Source organism: Pelecanus crispus, chromosome 1 (genome assembly GCF_030463565.1).
Source record: "Pelecanus crispus isolate bPelCri1 chromosome 1, bPelCri1.pri, whole genome shotgun sequence".
NCBI classification, from domain to species: domain Eukaryota; kingdom Metazoa; phylum Chordata; class Aves; order Pelecaniformes; family Pelecanidae; genus Pelecanus; species Pelecanus crispus.
In genome coordinates this window covers 201422170-201441646 of record NC_134643.1, presented here as the reverse complement: position 1 = coordinate 201441646, position 19477 = coordinate 201422170, and the positions used below count along the sequence as shown (strand labels likewise).

General features: G+C 42.6%; 1 protein-coding gene across 5 annotated transcripts in view; it reads right to left on the bottom strand.

Annotated features, from left to right (window-relative positions):
• STARD13 (StAR related lipid transfer domain containing 13) overlaps positions 1-19477 on the bottom strand; it is a 257049-nt gene that overhangs the window by 15147 nt on the left and 222425 nt on the right. For all 5 annotated transcript variants that reach the window (XM_075705369.1, XM_075705382.1, XM_075705375.1 and 2 more), the window contains 4 exons: positions 11557-11620; positions 4923-6301; positions 3325-3498; positions 1083-1242 (listed from right to left, as the gene is read on the bottom strand). In XM_075705369.1, coding sequence (XP_075561484.1) covers positions 1083-1242; positions 3325-3498; positions 4923-6301; positions 11557-11620 — 1777 coding nt within the window. The remainder of the gene's footprint in view (positions 1-1082; positions 1243-3324; positions 3499-4922; positions 6302-11556; positions 11621-19477) is intronic.

Here is a 19477-nt window from a genome sequence, read left to right as displayed (position 1 = left end):
GAATCTCTCTACAGCCAACAGAAAGGAAGGATAGGAAGGGCCTGTGTCTCCCCACTGGCTGTAAAGGGAAATGGCTGTGATTCACAGCTAGGCATTTAATTTTTAGACTTCCATTTTGGGAAAGATGACTGTCACCCAACAAAACAACCTGAACAGTAACCAGAATGGTGATCAGAAAATGGAAAGACTAAGAACTGAGCACTTCCACCCTTTTCATGTGCTCAGAGCTAGGAAAGCAGCAAAGTCTGTGGAGTAAAATGCTGGTTGCTCCTTTTGAACTTACAGCTATCTAAAAGCAGTTACAGAAGAGGTCATATGACATGAGGTCAATAATAGTAGAGGACTGAACTCAATCAGCCAGCGGATTTCTCCCAGTCCTATATTCATAAAGATACATATCCTCATCCCTTAGGGGAAGAATAGTAAAAATATGATTGGTATGTCCCTGCTCTGTAGCTAAAGGGAATCGAAAAGTCTGAAATACTTTGAGCATGAAGGTCTCCCAGCTGGCTTGTTGCAGCTAAGAACACTATAAAAGGAAACGTACCATAATGGCTTTGGCACTGAACCCCCGCTGACCTAAGTCTATCTGGATATATCTGACTTTGTCAACAGAATACTTTGAATATTTTGCTGAGTCTGCTCTCTATTCTTGGACTTTTCTGTCTTTGCTAAGTAAATAAAACCTGTTGTACCATATCTTGTGAAATGGTGAATGCAGTTAACCCTCAGTGGCAATAGTCAAGCATAAGCACTGCAGATACGGGTGGAAGTGGGGAGTCCTGAGCTCTGATGCAACAGACATGAAGATCTCATGTCATTCCTTGAGGTAGGTTATTGTATACAAATCAGCAGGACTGTTATAGCTACAAGAATTCAACAGATTAGCTGGATACAAATCTCAAAATGGCAAACCATTAGTATTGGCACCAGGTATCAAGTCACAAGAGGAGATCTGGGCCCAGAATGAGATATAACAATCTTCAAATAATTCTGGTACCAAGTACAAACAGGTTCACCATTGCTTGCTTAGGGTGGCTTTTCAGAAAAAGTCAACTGAGTCCCTGGAGTAAAGTTCATACCTGATCTAGACAGTTGCTCCGTAAGTAGCGTAGCGCTTGCTGTATGCTCTGGGGAAGAGGTTGTCCTGTTCTCTGGACATGAACTATCAGAGGCACACCAAAGACGTTCTTGTCCTTGTAGTCAGGGACTTTCATCCTCTTCATGAACTTTGGCACAGACCTGATAATTAACATGAACAGGCTGCATGAAAATATCAGAGTATTTACACAGTCTGAGTAACACTGCTGGCAGAAACTGGTAACAGGGCCATCTCCCTTTTTATTAGGATGGTGAAATAATGTTTAATGCACAGTACACGGACACTTTACAATCTGTATAATTGATGGATTTCTTGACAACTTTTATAAGTAGATGGCCTCTGGCTCTCAGATATAGCCTAACAATCTTTTCTAACAAAAAACTTTTACTATGCATTTCTCATCCAGCTGAAGCCAACATGGTTTGAAACATCCATTAGGGAGTCAAAGGAATGGCACAGCAAAGCACAGTGCAGAGGGTATGTGAGAGAAAAGGAGGTTCAGTCTTTTAGCATGCTGAATGATTTTTATACTACCAGTTACATGATTTAGGATTTCTATTGACTAACAATTTACAGTAATAAATGATGGTGGGAAATCCCTATGTGCCTGATTCATCTCTGGTGTTATATGATTTATTCTAGCTGAGTAACCAAAGTGAAGCTGGTGAGCTTACTTTCTTCCAAAAATGATGATGAAAATGAGAACAAATTGGATTCCCTTTGTGGGAGTCATGACTGCAGTGGAATTAAAAAAAAAAACCCAAAATGGATGCATACGACCTGAATGTGACAAAGATTTTTCTCATCTGTGTGGGAAGGAGATAAAACTTGGATTAAATGACCTACTGAAGGAGTACAGCATATAACTTTACAGCTATTTAAAGTCCCACTCTTATAAATCCTTAGAGACTAATTATACAAACAGAAGAAATATTTGTCAGGAGAGAAAACCTCTGTACAAACAGCAGGATCTAGAATTTGCTGTATTCTAGTCTGCTTATTTGGAGTTGGTTAGGGTGAGATTCATCTCAGTACAGATGTTGTCAGCTAGCTGCAGGGAGCTGCATCAAAGGAGAACAGTGATCTGGGGGTTCATCTTATTGAATTTTAGTTCTCTAACGGAGATTTAGAAAGAGTTGGCAGTCCAGTCTGCCTCTATACAAACTGTGGAGCGAGGCACCTCTGGAGGGTGACCCAAACCCTGAGCCTTGGATAGAATGAGCTGCTTTGGAGTTGACTGTCTTTTTCCGCTGACCACAGACAGCCAACCTGACTTGCTCAGATTAAACTTACAACTTCTCAGAGTGGCAGATATCAGTGAGGTGAATCTCACATGTAGTCCCTTGTACCTATTTTTCCATTTCTACAGGAAAACTTGTCTATCTAGCTCACAGCTGAATTTAGTGGGATTTTGGTGAAGTGCTTTGAACACGGAAATCACAATGTAAATGTCAAGTTGTATTATTTTTGGACTCAGTGTCTCCGTGTATTAGGGAAAGTTTCTGTTTTCCTTTTCATTGCTTCTCAGATACTTATAAACCCTTATCTATGCCCAATTCCATTCCAGTAGACTTCAGTCTGCGTGGCCTATCAGGGTTTGTATACTATTAAACTTGCAGATTTCTGTAGCCAGTTGCTACAGAAGGAACCACACTGCCAGCATTCATGTCCCTCTGCCCTTCACTCCACTCTCTGAGTGACCAGGTAGCTGTTACAGCTGCTACAGCTGCAAGCTCCCTCTAACACAAGTCCAGGACTAGGCTAAAGCTTACATCTTTTGATCTGCAGAGAAAAGTGCCGTAACTGTTCTAACCCTTCTTTTAAAGCACAAACAAACTAATATCAAATACATGAAGTATCATCATCAGCTGTTTCTTTTCGAATCACAAAACGAATTCTGGGGAAGACTTATTGTAAATATTTCCTTCTTTTAATCACTCTCCTACTCCTGTTTATTTTTCTGGAACGGGAGTGCTGTTAGAGAGGCCGGGGTTGTCTCTCTGTTAGAGCACAGGAATGAAGTCAGTTCTCCAGGATCTATTTCTGACTTTGCCACTGAGTCACTAGGCAGCAATGGATTAAAGGGGACAGTTTCAAATTCTACAGTTGAAGTCAATTGTTCCTCCAAATTGCATTTACTGAATTTACTATCAGAATAACAGAATTAGGAGAAACTATTTTCTTCTAAAAATATCTCCTTTCCAGTGATCAACGGTACTTACCAGGTCCAGCCATGTTTGTTTGACATGGAGTACTTTTCCATGATGGCAGTAAGACGAAGCAGAGAGAATTTTTGCAGTAGATTCAGTTGGGCTGCTGACTGATTGCTGATGTGAAGTGATGCGATGGAGTGGCTCAGGCAATGAGAGATTTGGAAACTATGCCATCGTAATCGCCTTTAGCAAAAGAAACAATAGAAAAATCAAACAACTGCTTTTACTGGGCAGAAAAAGATGGTATATTGTGAGGTAGTGCTGGGCGGCATACAAAACATACATAAACATACACACGCACATTATGGCTCATGATGTGTCAGCTGAAAGAAAATGTAGCTTGGAGGCAAATAAAACAATTTGCTCAATCTCTTTAATTTTGGAAATGCCCAAGCTTTGGGTTTTTTTAATGTTAGATTCACAAGTGGGTGTGGGTCCCGCCCATGTACTCAGAGAAGCAGTGCTGCCTGCTATGCCCTTTAGCCCACACATTTCCAACAGGATGTGGGAGATACATATTCAAATGTTCTCTCCCTGACTGAGAACCGGGAGTTGATGCCTGATCCCTCACCTCCCAGGGGACCAGCCTGACCACCAAGGTATTTGGAGACGAGGTTCTCCAAATATCTCTATTATTAAATACTGAAGGATTTTTTGGAGAAGGGATTCAACCCTGTGTCTCCTTGGCAAGAGCTATTGAGCCACTCACATCTTCTCTTTACTCCAATGCACTTTCTCTATATGCTGGATAAATCGGAAAAAAACTCATTTCAGTTTCTTGTTTTGCTAAACATGAGCTCTGGCTCAAATCCTAAGAACTTTGGCACTGCTCATTTACTCAGTAGTTTCCTTGAGTTCACTTGCCTGTGATGGTGGTGAGCAAGCACGGGAAGCAGTAAACAAACCATGGCAAGGCAGAATCCTCTGTGAGGATGTGACAAGACTGATGGCAGATCAGAAAATATCAGGTCTTTTCTCACTGCTTTTGCACGTACAAAGCCACCCTACACACAGCAGTATGGATCCACAAAAGCCTTTACCCAGGACCGTGCTCCCTTGGCTCAGCAGGAACTCATCCCTCTGACTTAAAACAGGTCTGCAAACTATTAACAAAATCCCCTTTTTCACTTTTATTAAGAAGTTAATTGTACACCATCAGTTCACCCTGTCATGTAAGGGATTGAGGCAGGGTAGGGAAATTCTCTTTGAGCACAAAAGGACACATTTTTAAAGCAGACCAGTGCATAAAAAAAGTGCACAAGGCTACTGATGCATAAATACTGGGGTGCGTAACTTAGAAGACGAATTGAAAATACATCCCACAACATGTACAGGGTCCTACTATGTGATCAATGGATCAAGAGAGGGAAAAAAAGCCTTAGTTTGCTCTATTAAACCAATTCTCCATTGATTCCACATAAGAATTTCCATAGCAGAATGCCCCTTCTCCCAAAGTCCCACCCTTCCCTGGGAAGTCCCCATCCCCATACAGGCTGAGTACAACTATAATGGTACCCTGCACCTCCTGACTCCCAGGCTGAGAGCCTCTGCTTCATTATACCTCAATTCACAGTCTACAGATTTGCGTACAAAATTTTGCTACCTACCTGCTTGGCCTTGTGAGTGATGCTCCCACCCCAGAGTCTCTCCTGTCCCTAACACCAGTGGCTTCAGATTCATTCAGGGATGTTCCATCTCTATCCATATCACTCGGTGTGGTCCGGCCATCAGAGACAGAGTTTCCTTCAAAATCAAGTGTGATCTGTGTGGGCGACTGGAAAGGCATCAGTGGAGATTCCCTGACTGACACATCATCAACTGGCAGACCCGGCAACAGATTCTTTGACCAGTCATCTACCACCTCCTGGAGTCCATTGACATGCTGCAAAATATCATCTAAATGAGGAAAAAGGACATCTTTCTCTAAGTCCAGGAGATCCCCAGTACTAGCATACAAGTGGGAACCTGGCACATTGTCATAAATACTAATTCTGCTCTCTTTAGGACAGCAAGCCATCAATCCGGACTCTTTTGGAGTAGAGCAGTTCTGCTTTCCCAAAGAGATGCTGCCTGTCCTCCAGTTCACACTGTTACTATTGTCTGTAGGTGAGAGGCTTTCAATAGAAAGTGCCTTTGGGAAGGTCCCTGGTTTATGATCCTTGGGAATATGCACAACCAAGTTCTCTTGGGAATGAAATTCATTTTTGCGGTTTTGGTCCACCACTTGCCGTAACGCTGTTCCTGCCAGAACATCTAGGTCCTCCAGGTACATCCCGCCTCTCTTGTTTGCTTCATGGCATTTGCGTTCCTTCAAACATGGTGTGCTCACCCCACTGCTGCTGTTTTCAGACTGACTGCTGTCACTGCTGGATTTGGCAGAAAAGGAAAGTCCTCTTTTGACTGAGTCTTGTCCTAAGTTTTGGAGATCGCCATTGACTATCTGTACACAGTGCATGTCTTTCAAGGATTTCGGCTCATACTGGAGAACAGGTCCACTTATCTCTAAAGGACCTGTTCTTCCTGAGCCTTTTAGTTTTCCATGCACACCTTTTGCTTTTAGTGTCTCCATGCGTTTTAGAAAGGTTTTTGCTTTGGTTCGTGTTGGTTTCTCATTCTTCAGGTTGTCCTTGGGGGACAGGGCGGTGTTTAACGCAGTGGAGTCTTGCAGCAGCGTGCTTTCTACATCATGCTGGCCAGAGCAGTCGCAGGTCTCCCTGGCAGCGCTGCTGATGCCGGACTGACTCCTGTTGTCACTTCCCCCACTGCTCTCGCTGTGAATAGATGAGACCTCAGGTTCACTCAGATCTGTAAGGACGCTCTCGCTGCTTGTTGTATTTTTCATTTTAATGTCCCCAGAAGATCCATGTCTGTCTGATCGGTGAAGCAGAGCTTCAATGTCGTCCACCCGAGACCATCGTCTGCTGGTTCTTTGGAACGTCCATTTATTACTGATAGCACAGAGGTCTTCTTCATCTGAATCTTCACTCTGGAAAACAGCAAGTGGCACATGTTAAAAGCAGGTGCTTTTACTCATTATTTGAATCAATGTGATTGTTCTGCTGCATGTGAGCAACAGGTGGTAAAGTCTCCCTGAACCTAGTTTATGAAAGACTGGTCATCAGTCCTTTCATAACAGCCTCTTTCATTTAATTGTAAAGACTGCAGCGAGCATCTTAACAAGTAAGGAATAAAAGCATGCTCTATGTTATGGAGCTCATGAGTCCCATCAATGCCTCTTGGCTTCTGTGGGGTGGATTGCCTGTGCACTGAACTGTGTAGGACTGATGCCCATAGTGACTGTTTAGGAAAAAAAAGGGGTTTGAAAAGTCCAGGTAGAGGGATCCTGACTTGCAGGGATGGTGTTAAGATACACATGGTAAAGACTGGGAAGTAGTTGGGTGCTACAACAATGTGAGCTATGTAAGAAATCAAGACAGCAAATATCCGATGCTGCACTTAGTTTTGCAGTGAGAACTAAGTAAACTTCTATAAACTTCACAGATGAGGTACAACTAACAAGATTTACGTTTCAGGAACATAACTACAGATAAATAGCCATGATGCTTAAAATAACAATACAAAAATAATATTTTGAGGTATCACTTAGGGGGGGAGCACAGGCAAAGGAAGGCAGTGTAAGCAGCCGTGGAGGTGTGGGGAGGAGGAGCACGCAGGCTGAGTCCTGGACGGGGCAGCATCTACAGTTGAGGCGAGGTTTCCTACAGTGGCAACCACTATCTCCACTGCCTTTGCCGTCAGAGGCACCCCAAACTTGACGATCTCCAGCCTGCCCCACTGTCTCTGGCTTCCCCCGACCTCTCCTGAGGAAGCAGCAGCCCCACAGCCCTTCCTGGTCTCATCCCTCAGCCTGGGGCACGCAGATTTGTGATTATGTTTAGGCAGCTCCAGGAGCTACTCTGCAATACAGACAACATGTACCTTGAAAAAAATTTGGATAAAAAAGCTCTCCCTATGACATTCTTCTCATCTGTTGCCTCAAACAAAAAAGATACATCTTCAGCATGAAGCACACAGTCAGTGTTGAACTCACTGTTTTCTAAGGATGTGAAGCCCACAGTTGCTAATGAGTATCCTTCTCGTGACTTTCAACTGTGTTTATACTGCATTATTCTTGTGCGTTCGTTTTAAAGCAGAACAAACTAACTTCACCTACATGACATCCAAACAGCTCTTCACTGTCTTGGAAGCAGTATGAAGGCAGTAAAATATGACAGGCTGTCAGACTAAAATGAGGTGCTAAACCAGAAAGACTATTTTGGGACTGGAAAAATTCTCATTTTAAAAGTCTATTATTAGAAGTATTTTTCTATGAAGTTTTGATGGTAAAGTTATCTCCCATCTCTGACTAGCTCTCCGCTGGCCTGTCTAATTGAAAAATGTAAAACAAATTTTACTAGAACCCCCAAAATCTTAAATAACGCGAAACCTGAAAAGATGGAGATTGGGATCAGTAGTGTGCCAGGTCTCACTAATGCCATAAGCTTTTGCCAATTTATCATTTCAAGTCAGCCAGATGTTTTAGATCATGTCCAAACCATAAAATAAAATATAGCTATGAAATTTTGGGTTTAGTCATTCCTCTTTTATCTGTTAACATTGAGGTGTGCAGTGCTCCTGCAGCTGATATTAGTTCACAGGAATGAATGGAGATCTTAGTTCTGCTGCTAGCTAGAGAGAAAAATTAAGCAGCTAGTGAAGTGGCAGGAAAGGGGTTAGAAAAGGCTAATACTGCTTTGGCCATCTTGTCTTCAGGGAAGAAATGGCATATCAGACAGCTCTACCTTCGTTTCAGCTCAACATTGGCTGTATGCATATACAGAGCAAAGGACTGCACAGACTCAGGCACTTAAAAATCCATCTATTGTGGTCTTAGTAGTGCCACAAAGTGGATATTTTACAAACCACAAGGGTATGTACTTTTAAAAATTTAGTAGTGATAATTATATCTACAAAGCATACCACTGCTGAAGCGTTATGGCACCAGCCAATAGGATAAAAATATACTTTCTTATTTGTTGTACATCCCAATATGCCAAAGGGACCTTAAAGAAGATTCTTGGCTGACACAAATCCCTGTAGCTGCGCTGACATTACTGTATGAACTGACAGGATTTAGCCTGTATTTTCTACAAGCTGGAATCGATTAAACTAGCCAAAGTGGTAGAAACGTTGTGAAAAACACCAAGAGCAGAGCACAGAGCAAGAGACAGAAATAAACATAAATTCAGTGGTGAATATACTTTAAATCATTTTTAGAGGAAAATAAGTTTTAAGATTTTTTTTAAGAAAGCAGAGATGAATAGAAATGGATATTGGTAGTAAACAAGTTTTGCGTCTAACCACAACAAAGATAGGATTACATTCTGCCCCAGAACCACTCAGAAAATACAGAGGGGTTTTGGTGTCAAAATTTGCAGCTCAACTAAAAAAAGGTTTGGTTTAGTTTAGTTTTTTTAATTGGTAACGAAACATGCTTGTGTTTCATCAGAAGAAAAATCAGACAAATGAAATATCTGGATACTGAAATGCTGTCATGGTGACTCACTCCAAATTCGGCAGCACTGCGAGTCCTGTGACATAATGTGCTTTTCTTTTGACGGAATCAGTAGAAATTCTGGAAGCCACGAACATCCTGAATGACCCACTGTTCTTGTTAGATATCAGAGTGCCCTGACAAACGAGACTGTCCTAAAAAAAACTGCAGAGAGCACTTTGCCAAGTGACATGTCACCAGCTATGGGGACAGTGGATCAAGAGTAGGTCTGAAAGCAACGATTCATCTTACACAGGCAGAGCAGACATCTTGGAGCAGTGACTGTATACTTCTACTGACCTAGGGTGAAATCAAGTGCACGGCTTTGGAGCATATTCAAAAGTCCATTTAATACCATTATGTTTGGGAAGATGAGAAGGGGCAAGCTTCTTGAGGAGTGACTGATAACATTTGCCAAAGAGAAAGAGGTTTTGATTCACAGATTTGTCACGGTTGATTTAAAATAGTACATCTTTTTGACTGAGGGTGTACTTGCCTAAGATACAGAGGGAGCCTAACAAAACGCAAAATGTGGGTTTATTTGCGGTGGAATTCTGCCACATTTTTCCAGCTGGGGGCAGGAATTCTCATAAATCGACAGCTGCAGAAGGCAGTTAATCCAAAGGTTAATCTCTGTCTGTCCAAATCGCTTACGGACATATTTGCAACACATACACGAGGATTTCTGTATGCATCTCGATGAAGCCAAGGGGAAGAGAGCAGCCCACAGCGTGCATGTATCGGGTAGGAGAGCGGGTGGTGGGGAACAATCGCCCCGTGCTGGCTTTCACAGTAACCTTGCCTGGCAGCTCACTTGGCCGTATTTTGATGAATCACTCAAGCAGCTGCACTAGTCCTGTGCAAGCCTGTTACGCTGAACCTCCAAAGCAAGCTGATTTTGCATTTCATTGTTCAGATAACCATAGAGACTATTAGGAGAGGCAGTGTCTACACCAAAAAAGTTTACTTGGTTCAGTGTTCAATTCCAGACCCAATTTCCAGCTTTTACACTTGCACTTACATTTCCTTCTGTCAGCAGTCTCTCCTCCCTCTTCTTCTCTCCCCTACGTTCTCTTCTACTTTCACTTGCTCTGTATCTGTCATCCCAAATCTCCTTCATCCCCTCTTTCTCTACATTTTTCTCTGCTCTGCTTCTCCCTGGCCTCGTGCAGGTATGGACCCTACTAGCTTCTGTCCCCCTGAAAGGGTACCAAGTAGGGCAGTCTCACTTCCATAGCAAATTAATGGTCATCTGCAAGGAGAGCAGCTGGGGGTGTCAATCCATTCAGAACAGGGAGGAGTGGCAGAAAAAACTAATAACAACAAAGATAACAAGAAAATCCTCCTTTTTTTAACCCAACATAATCAGACACTTAAAGAAGCAAGCAAGGAAGCATACAAACCTCACACCAAACCCAAAATACTTGTTGAAGAGAAGCAGGGCAGGAGCGAAACAAAATTTCCAGAAGACAATCAGCGTTCACCTATAAGTTGCTTTTTGTAACTCTGTCTCTTGTGCAGCTCCAGTATCTCTGCACGAATACAAGTACACGAGTGCATGGACGCAAACCAGACACCGCCCCAAGCTGGTCAACAACGCGATTGAGTTAGGTTTTACTGAAGGACCTCAGCCTCTTCCTATAGTGCCTAGCTGCCCAGATCATAAAGTTATTGTGTAATCAGGGGATTTTACTGTTCCTTCTGTCAGGTGTGATGTGGGTATTTGATGTGGAAAGTGTTGGCACTTATCAAAGACAAGAAAAATACATCAAGTCTGAAACAGTGAAGAGGTCCCCGCGGCTCCAGTGAATGGACAAAATGCACACCAAAGAGGCTATGTACACAGCAGAACAAATGGGCACGTGCAGAAGACAGAATATCTGGACATTAATAACATTCTTTGTTCAAGTTCCCTCAAACAGTGAACAGCGTGGATAGACTGAATCTGCAAAGATACCGAAAATGCAGCTCTTGGAGGTAGCTTTTAAAAAGCATTAGACAAACTCTCTAAGGGAGGAAAAACAGACACCAAGATTTCTCAGAGTCAACAACTACCATTGTACACTACTGAAGGGCTTGGGGGAATTTGTGACCAGAAAACCAAACGTTCAACAGTTAATGCTGGACATGTTACAAAACTCTCAAAATCAATAGGCAGTTTCTGCAGTCCTTGCCAAAACCCTTTAAGCTCAAATAATTCCCATGTTACACAGAAGCTTGTAAGAATGACAGAGTTTATTTTCATATTCTTAACCAGGAATAAGTCAGTACAAGAAATAAAGAAAAGCTATTGTTTTCATCTGAGCAGCTTCCATTTTTTCTGAGCAGGATTTTCCATTGTGTACTCACATAGCATTGGCAAACAAGCCAGCCTAATGAAGCCGCACTGTCTTTTCACCCGCTAACTTGAATTGTACATATGTAAAGTTTTAAGTACTGCGTGTGCCCTTTTAACACACATAGTATTGTTCCTGCTGTATTAGTCACAGGGTTTTTTTTTTTATTTTATTTATAATTTGAAGATTCAGCAATTCACATTATCATGTGTCCAGATAATGCTGACACACATGTTCAAAGTCAAATACACTTAACTTACTTTTAAGAGCATTACTGACTAAAGACTAAATTGGGGAGGTCTTATCACAAAAGCTGGGGCACAGCCAGCACATTTCCTGAAGTTTTCTTACCTTTTTTCTTTGGAAGTTCACATCGAGTTTCATTGAGGCGCACTTGTTCAGTGTGTTCAGTCGTCTACAGGGCAAAGCAAATTCAAAAGATTAGCAGCATCTGATTAAAGGGCATGACTTTTCATAAGTTCAAAAGCTTTTCTCTTATCTGCCTGTAGGGTGCTAACTGCATACAACAGGCTTCAGAAACGATACTGGTCACATTATTCCAGGCTATAAGACAATTGCATTGAAAGGGAATCTTAACTTCACATTACTTGATAGCCAGGTTTTATATATTGCTTTTTAATTCATAGACTTTTAAGTACTTAGCAAAGGAAACAGGTATAACCAAGCACCTCTGATAGATGGGGAAATGACAGGAGACAAAGGAGGTAAGTTGCCTTCTGCAGGACCATAACCTAACTGGTCTAAAACGATTTAAGGTTAATGTTAGGGGACTTCAAAGCACTTGTGAAAGGCAAAAGAAAAGATGCAGTTCCTCACTTTAGGCAGTTAGCACTTCCTTTAAAAAACTGACACAAAGAAGAACATTTAGTAGTTAGTTAAATGTTTCTCCAAAGCTAATGGTTCCTTTCCCACACCTGTGGATCTTGTAGACAGGTTAACACCCAAACTGTAACAAATGCAACGTCTTTAAAAAAATATTTTTAATTATTTTTGACCATGTTCGTAATGATATTATCAGGGACTTTGTAAGGCTTCTGCTCCTTAAATCCAAGGCTATCCCATGACAATAGTGGGTTGAAATGACAACCTGATAAAGATGGAAAGTGAGTGTGTGTGTGTGTCCCCATGTGCAGAGACAGTCAGAGGACAAGAAAACATGCTCTTTCAATAGACAACGTACCATGCTAATCATAACTGATTAGTTTTTATTTATACTTAAAGGTTCTGATTCATTAAACCATCCATCTTCTAAAAGCAGAGGCTCAGAGTTAAATATGTTTGACTCTGAACATCTGCCAGATTTAGGGCTGAATTTCAAAATAAAGAAAGGCAGAGTGAGAGCGCCATGTGCCCACAACACTCTTCTGTAGGCTGCCTGCATCTCCCGTGTCTTTGTGGCAAGAGCTGCCCCTGTTGCTTTTGGGTCTCAGGAAGAGGCTGCAAATCTCCAGAACTGATAACATTTGAAATGTATGTGGTAAGTTACAAGGACACATGAAAAAAAGTATCACATCAATAATATAATTTCTCACATAGCGTAAGAACATTATGGCAATAACATATCCCTCCCCGGGACTTCTAATATTAGAAATCCTTTCAGATTGCCACCACTAATAAAGAACCAGCCCACCAAATGTGGATCTTCCTTAAAAAAAAAAATCCCTCACAAAATATCACCTGCTCATTTGTAGATAAAATACTCCTCCCCAACTTAAGCCAATAAACCCGTTATGCCATATCAGAAAAGTCCTGTGCTCATCATATTAATGGGCCTATAATGCATGCACAAGCACACCCTGCATGCATGATAGTAATGTTCTTGTAATAAATTTCAGGATTTGTGGCTCTGTAGCTATATCTTCAGCCTTCTGCTCACAAATCCTCCTCCTCAGGGATTACATCTACTATTGCAAAGCTCATCTTTTGCCCAAACATGGAATTTCTCAACCCAAAGTTGCATTTTCTTGGGGCCCTGGGGCTGAATAATGTTCAGTGCTTCTTTTGAGTGCAAAATGTTTAAATTTGCATATTGATATCAATTCCAAATATACAGAGGCACAGACACGTTTTCAAAGGACTCCAGCCCAGCTTTCTACCCTGGGAGACAGCTTCTAAGAGGTGAACCAGAGGCTTGGATCAGAGTCCCTGCACCTTTGCATTAGCTGACCTGTGCTGGAGGGACAAGTTTGTAGCCACATTTCCACACCGACATGCCTCTGTGTGCCACCTGAGTGCTCGTAGCTGCATATCTGAATCAAGCTGCCACTGTGTCCTCACACCTTTACACGGTGAGTGCCCTGACCAGTGACGGGGAAGTGCTCCCTGCTTCCTTGACCTAAACGTGTCCTGCAAGGCTGACCAGCAGATAAGCACCAGTTAAATTCCCACCCAGAGGCTCAGAAATCCTGAGAAACCACTGCCTCCTCTCAAGCTGCTCATCAACTCTGAAAACCAAGCCATCGACTCCAACTCTCTTGCCTCCAGGAGAGCAGGCACTGAAGAAACTCTCCTGAGAAAGAGGGCTGCAGCGCAGCCGCGTCTCCACAACAGCCCCTGGCAGATGGTCTGTGCAACTGCTTCCTCAAAAGTTTGTAAGAAACCTCTATACTTACTGCCTATTTGCAGCTGTTAAGGAGATGATGTAGAAGAAAACATTTTAAATACAGGGACCAGTGCTGCTTCCATTCACTATGGTGTCGCTTGTCTTCTAAAATCCAAGGAGCAAGCCACACGCTTCAGGAGCGGGAAGATGAGGAAGCAACAGCCCATGATGTACCTTTCGCCCGATTTGCACCCAGGTACCTCTGCACGTGTCCAGCGGACAGGAGAAAGTGCCACGGCATCTCTATTAAGACAGGCTGCTGCTTCAGCATGGAAAGGTGCAGAAAGCACGTGATCAAACCAACAAGACCGTCCAAAGCCATCGCTTTCCCACCAACGGCATTTGAGAGCAAGATCGTTTCAGCAGGGACTGAGAGGTCAGCTATATAAAAGTGAATATTGTTACGTAAACTGGAGGCTTGGGAAGTCACACCATTGTCCTGGCTGCTTTCTAGCCTGGCTGTGCTGTGAAGAACTCGCTCCATGAAAAACAAAACTACTTTTCAATGGGTGCCAGGGACTCAACCTCAGGTTTTAAATTCACCTATCTACAAAACATCGGCATGATTTCTGGGGCTCTTCCAACGCTATGGAAAGATTTGCCAGTGAAATTAGAGAACTAATGATCATATTTGTGAGCCTGCCTGGTACTAACAACTCCAATCAAAGCCAGTCTGTTTTGACTTCTTATGCCTTGCTGATGTGCCAGCGGTGGCAGAAAGCTTTTCTCATCTGCTTAAAGTTGTTACATGACTGACAGCCAAGTCCACAGCAAATCTTTCAAAAAGCAGAAAATAAAAGTCTCTGGCTACAAAAGGCTGTCACTAATGTCCCAGTCAAAGTGAGAGAAGCACTACACTTTCATGTCACTCCTTAAAAACATGGGAAAAGACTGTCAGTAATGTTAACAAAACACAAAATCTGGACTTAAGAAAAGGCAGAAAAATCCACATTAAATAAACACAAGAGAGGTGATGATATAAAACCCAAACCATCTCGGATGCATTTGAATGCTTGTCTGGAAGGCTCTGCAGTGTTCAGGGGAAGCCTGCAAAATATTTACTACCGCAAGTGCTTCACTGATGTTAATTTTATTTATTCTCCAGGCCATCACAGGAAAACACTACCTCTGTGGTTTAACAGTTATCTCTATGGTGAAACATCATCTCATACATCATCATCATCATCATCATCATCAACATCATCATCAACATTCAACATATGTTGAAAAGTGTCCCTTGAAACAATACTTAAACACCAGCGGAGTGATTCAGGTGCCCAAACAGATATTTCCAGTGCTATTTTAGATCCTCTAGAGTACCAAGCCTGGCCTCCAGCTGCTGCAGGTCCTCTTGGTCCAGCCAGCCTATGGAGAAGTCTGAGCTATCTTAGGAAATCTGAGATGGCATTAGACACAGGTACTTAGGGCTCTGAATCCCAACCCTAGTGCTGTACTTACTAACCCTTATGATGGAAGTTTTTCAAAAGCAGGAAATCTCTGACTTTCGCATCCTGTACAGCACTAAGCAGTGTTTGCAAATAAATACAAGCTTGTAGTAATGCAGGATATGATTAGCTTAAAACCCTTGTGGGTGACCTATTGTCCTGCTTTAAGAGCCATCCAGATAATGGGAAGACAACTTTAAAGTGACTTGGAGCTCCACGCATTCCCCTGGACCTGTTCTGCAGCTGCTTCCAAGCAGCTGGTGGGGAATGCAGCCAGGGGCACCAACCAGTTTTGCAGGAGCAGGCACCATGGGGAGGGCTAGCATGGGCAGCACGGTGTCTCCTACCTCTGCAGATCTGCAAATGTCCTCTCTTATGGATCATGACCAGGCAAACACATTATATGGTTCCGTAAACTCCTCTCCGAGGGAAAAAAGACACTATTTCTTTGTTTTATCATTATTCCTAGCCAAGTTTAGGTGCTGCACACACATGCCCCTAGCTGGCTTCTTCTGATACTGTGGAATTTGGGAAGAGGACATCCAGCTGCTCATGCTGGGCTCTGCTGAGGTCTGAACACTGAATAAGGGTCCTCCCAGTACCAGCTGGGCTGGTGTGCGAAGTAGGCACTGGCACGTCCCTGCTCCATCAGTTTTGTGTGTGAAAAGAACATACTGTTTTCCAGTCCTGTCACTTTTTGTCATGGCTGCAGCTGAGTGAGTTACTCTGTAGGCTACATGCTCACACGAGGTGAGTCAACTCTCCTTGAGGTCAATGGGAGACATTTACTGACTTCAGAGCAGGGCTTTCCGTACTGCATGTGGAGAGCTGGGCTTATCTCCTAACAGCACCTAGAGCAATATAACTCGGCAGACAGTACTGGCTATACAATCACCACTTCAAAACTCTAATGGAAGGACGTCCTATGTACAGCGACCTTTGGATTACAAGCTATTTAAGAGACACTAGCTATGGAAAAAGAGGCTGCTGGCTGCTTGGCACAGTTCAAATTTTAAGAGCTTGGTCTAGGGGTCTGTGTATCAGACTGTTACATACTTGTTCTTTATATTCTTAGTCACGGTGTTTACGTGAATACAAGAAGTACAACATGGCTTGGCTTTTCCTTCTCACCCTCTTATCACAGCGGCCGCAAAAGTTCCCAGACCAGAGCTGGTTGCTGCTATTTTGGAAACGACACAGAGATCTAGCTATAAAATTTTCATGCCCAATTATTATTTTGGCAGGCTGACAGCGTTCGCCTGCAGATTGCATGGTAATTTTCTATTGTTCGTTACTCAATAAAATCTGAGTGGAATCTCTTGATAGATACGCCTCTAACCCAAAGGCCTCAAATTTGGTCTCTACTCTGCCAAATTTTCAAATGATATTGTAAACAGCAGGAGTGTTAGAATATCTCAGAAAGGTCACTGAAATCTTTTACAACAGGGAGTCTTAGGCTTTCTGACTAAAATTCTACCAGCTGCCTTAAAAAACAGAAAAGGTTCCTCTGCATTTGTACCTCATGTTGTCTTGTATACTGCAATGCCATAAGAAAACTGATTATAAAATGAGGTTGAGAGTCTGATTTCAATCCACAAGAGCAGAGAAATTTAGTGTTTATGCTAGAAGCATTACCATTCAGAGCTAAAACTCTGCTCCAACTGATTATCCACTCTGGCATTCCAGCTTCAAAATTATCCTCCAAATAAAAATGAGAACCCCATTTTATTCCGTACTACAGGCTGAATGCGCTATTAGTCAGTGTGAAGGCTTGGTCATGCATAGCTTCAGGGGCAGTTTTGGGTGTTTGAAGAATGGAATTTTGGCCCCTGACCTGGGAATTGGTGCATACAGAAATAATAACCAACCTTTTTTTAACTTTCTCTTTCATAAAAGTGCATCACAGCTTGTGCTCTTGTATGATATACTGGCATGCACCTTGTAGTAACGCCACCACAGAGCAAAGCAAGGGTAGAAAACTGGCCACAGTGGTCAGTCAAGCTGTGAGGATTTCCAGCGCACTGGAAAACTTGGAAGATGTTGGTTTGATAGCTAATACAGTAACAAAGCTGGTACTGGGGGCAGTGACTGGCACTGTTTACTGCTTCTGATGAACCCACATCTTGACATTTCGCACAATCACTTTTTACAGGTTGCTCTCAGCTAAAGGTTTGGAGCTGCTGCGTTACAGCAAATTAAATGTCTGCAATCTGAAAACATAACCTCTACATAATACTTCTATTTCTATCTGGCTAGTATATGAGGTGTTATTACTTTTTTAGATCTAAACTGTTTAAAAACTGCCAACAAAAATCAAATTCAACAGGTGTTGTCTTCTGAAAAAAATCATTACAGAAAAAGTTACTAGACAGTCATAAAACCCTTTGTCTTCGATTAAATAGTTTGGAAAGGTCTGTGTCTATGCTTATGTACTACAGGTCTCAGCAGTATCACTTGATTTAGGCTAATATAAAGCATTCTGTCACATAAGTAAGTGCATCTCTCCAGCTGCTAGCTTATATTCCAAAACCTCATCTTTTAATAAAAGAGAACAAAACCCCAGTCTCTAGCTGTTCAGCTCACAAAGAAATCCTCATAAATATATCAACCTAGTGTAATTGTTTTAAGTGTATCTGTGAGTCTACAGAGGCCAGAGGAGGAAAAGGTGAGCTGTTCCCATTTAGCTGTGTAGGTGTTGGATGCCTGGTGACCATAACTGAAGTACTACCACTGCTAATTACTTCAGAGAAGAAAAACTGGTGAGAGTCACAGAGCTATGCAATGACTTCACCTTACTGTTTGCTCTCAGGAGAAAGGGACAGGGTCAGACATCATACTTGCACTTTTGGATGGTCTTTCAACTTTGTGGGAAAGGGCACAGTGGAAGAGATCTCAACCTCCAACCACTTCCTAGTTCCCAAACTACACCAAAGTATGTCTTCCACCATGCCAGACTGAAGCAGGGGGATGCATGTATGTGTGGGAAAAAGGTTTCTTAGGCATGGGCATAGCAATCCCTCCCACCAAGCTGTACAGAACAGCAGTGGATCAAGTCTGCAGTTATTCTGCTCCCTGGCATCCCTGAGAGCAATCACTGAAGGATCCAAGTCTTTCCTACTGCTTTGTCTTCAGACACAAAGGCTACTACACAGAGAGAGAGAATATCCTGTTCCCCACAACCATAATGGACAAAATGAAAAGAAATAGGTCTCACTTGCAGCAAGGGAGTTTTAGGAAAGCATTCCAACAGCTATGCCCAGGAATCACCGGGATCCTCCAGGAAGGAGGGCATAGCCCGGGATGGAGAGATGGACTAGATGAACTCTCTTCCAGCTCTATTTGCTATGATTCTCAGAAACCTTCTCTGCAGTCCTCCATCACAGACTCATTAATCCCTGCAATGCACAGTACGATGTGCAGTGGAACAGCATACACTCTCTAATGACTTTAGCCACAGTTGCAGAAGGGGAAATAGAGTTTTGTCCAGTTATCTTGATGTTGGTGTTGTGAAAGTTTCCATAACATGTAATAAAGCCTGCTTGGTTAGGGGCCAGATGCTCCTTTGTCCTTGCTGAAGGGGACAGGAGCAGAACCCAGCTTGAGCTGAGCACGGGAGAAAGAAGAGGGGAACAATGCCTCTGCAATGTGGTTTTGCAAAACTGCCACAGAATTGCTGCTTCTTGAGTCCTGGGGGACAGTACTTGGGCAAGGCAGTACAGTATATTCATCACGGACAGAGTATAAAAAGCTAGATAAACAGCAAACACAAGCCCTCTGGGAGGGGCAAACCAGTGATTAGTTGTAGCAGCTGTAGTGCTGTGGGGTTATGGTCCCAGTTCTGGTGCCAAAAGCAGAGTACCAAGGGAATCACAGCAGCATGAAAACCACATCTGCTGCCAGAGAAAGTACTTGCTGAATTCTGTGCAATGAAATTTCATCTTTTCTGCTGTGCTTGGACATAAGAGTTATTCATGTGCAACTCAAATGTGACTCTCATTCAGGGTTTGCTTGTACTATTGCTAGTTCTTTCTTAAAAGGCAGGTGTTTCAAATCCATTGGATTTGGGTCTTCTCAAATCATGTGATGTTTTCTGTGAGTGTAGCGGGGGTCCAACTCCAGGATTTTCCATAAGAGAAATGAACTCAGAATGGTAGCATTGTAGATATCATTGCTTAATTCACGTGGACAAGCAAACATCTCTGCT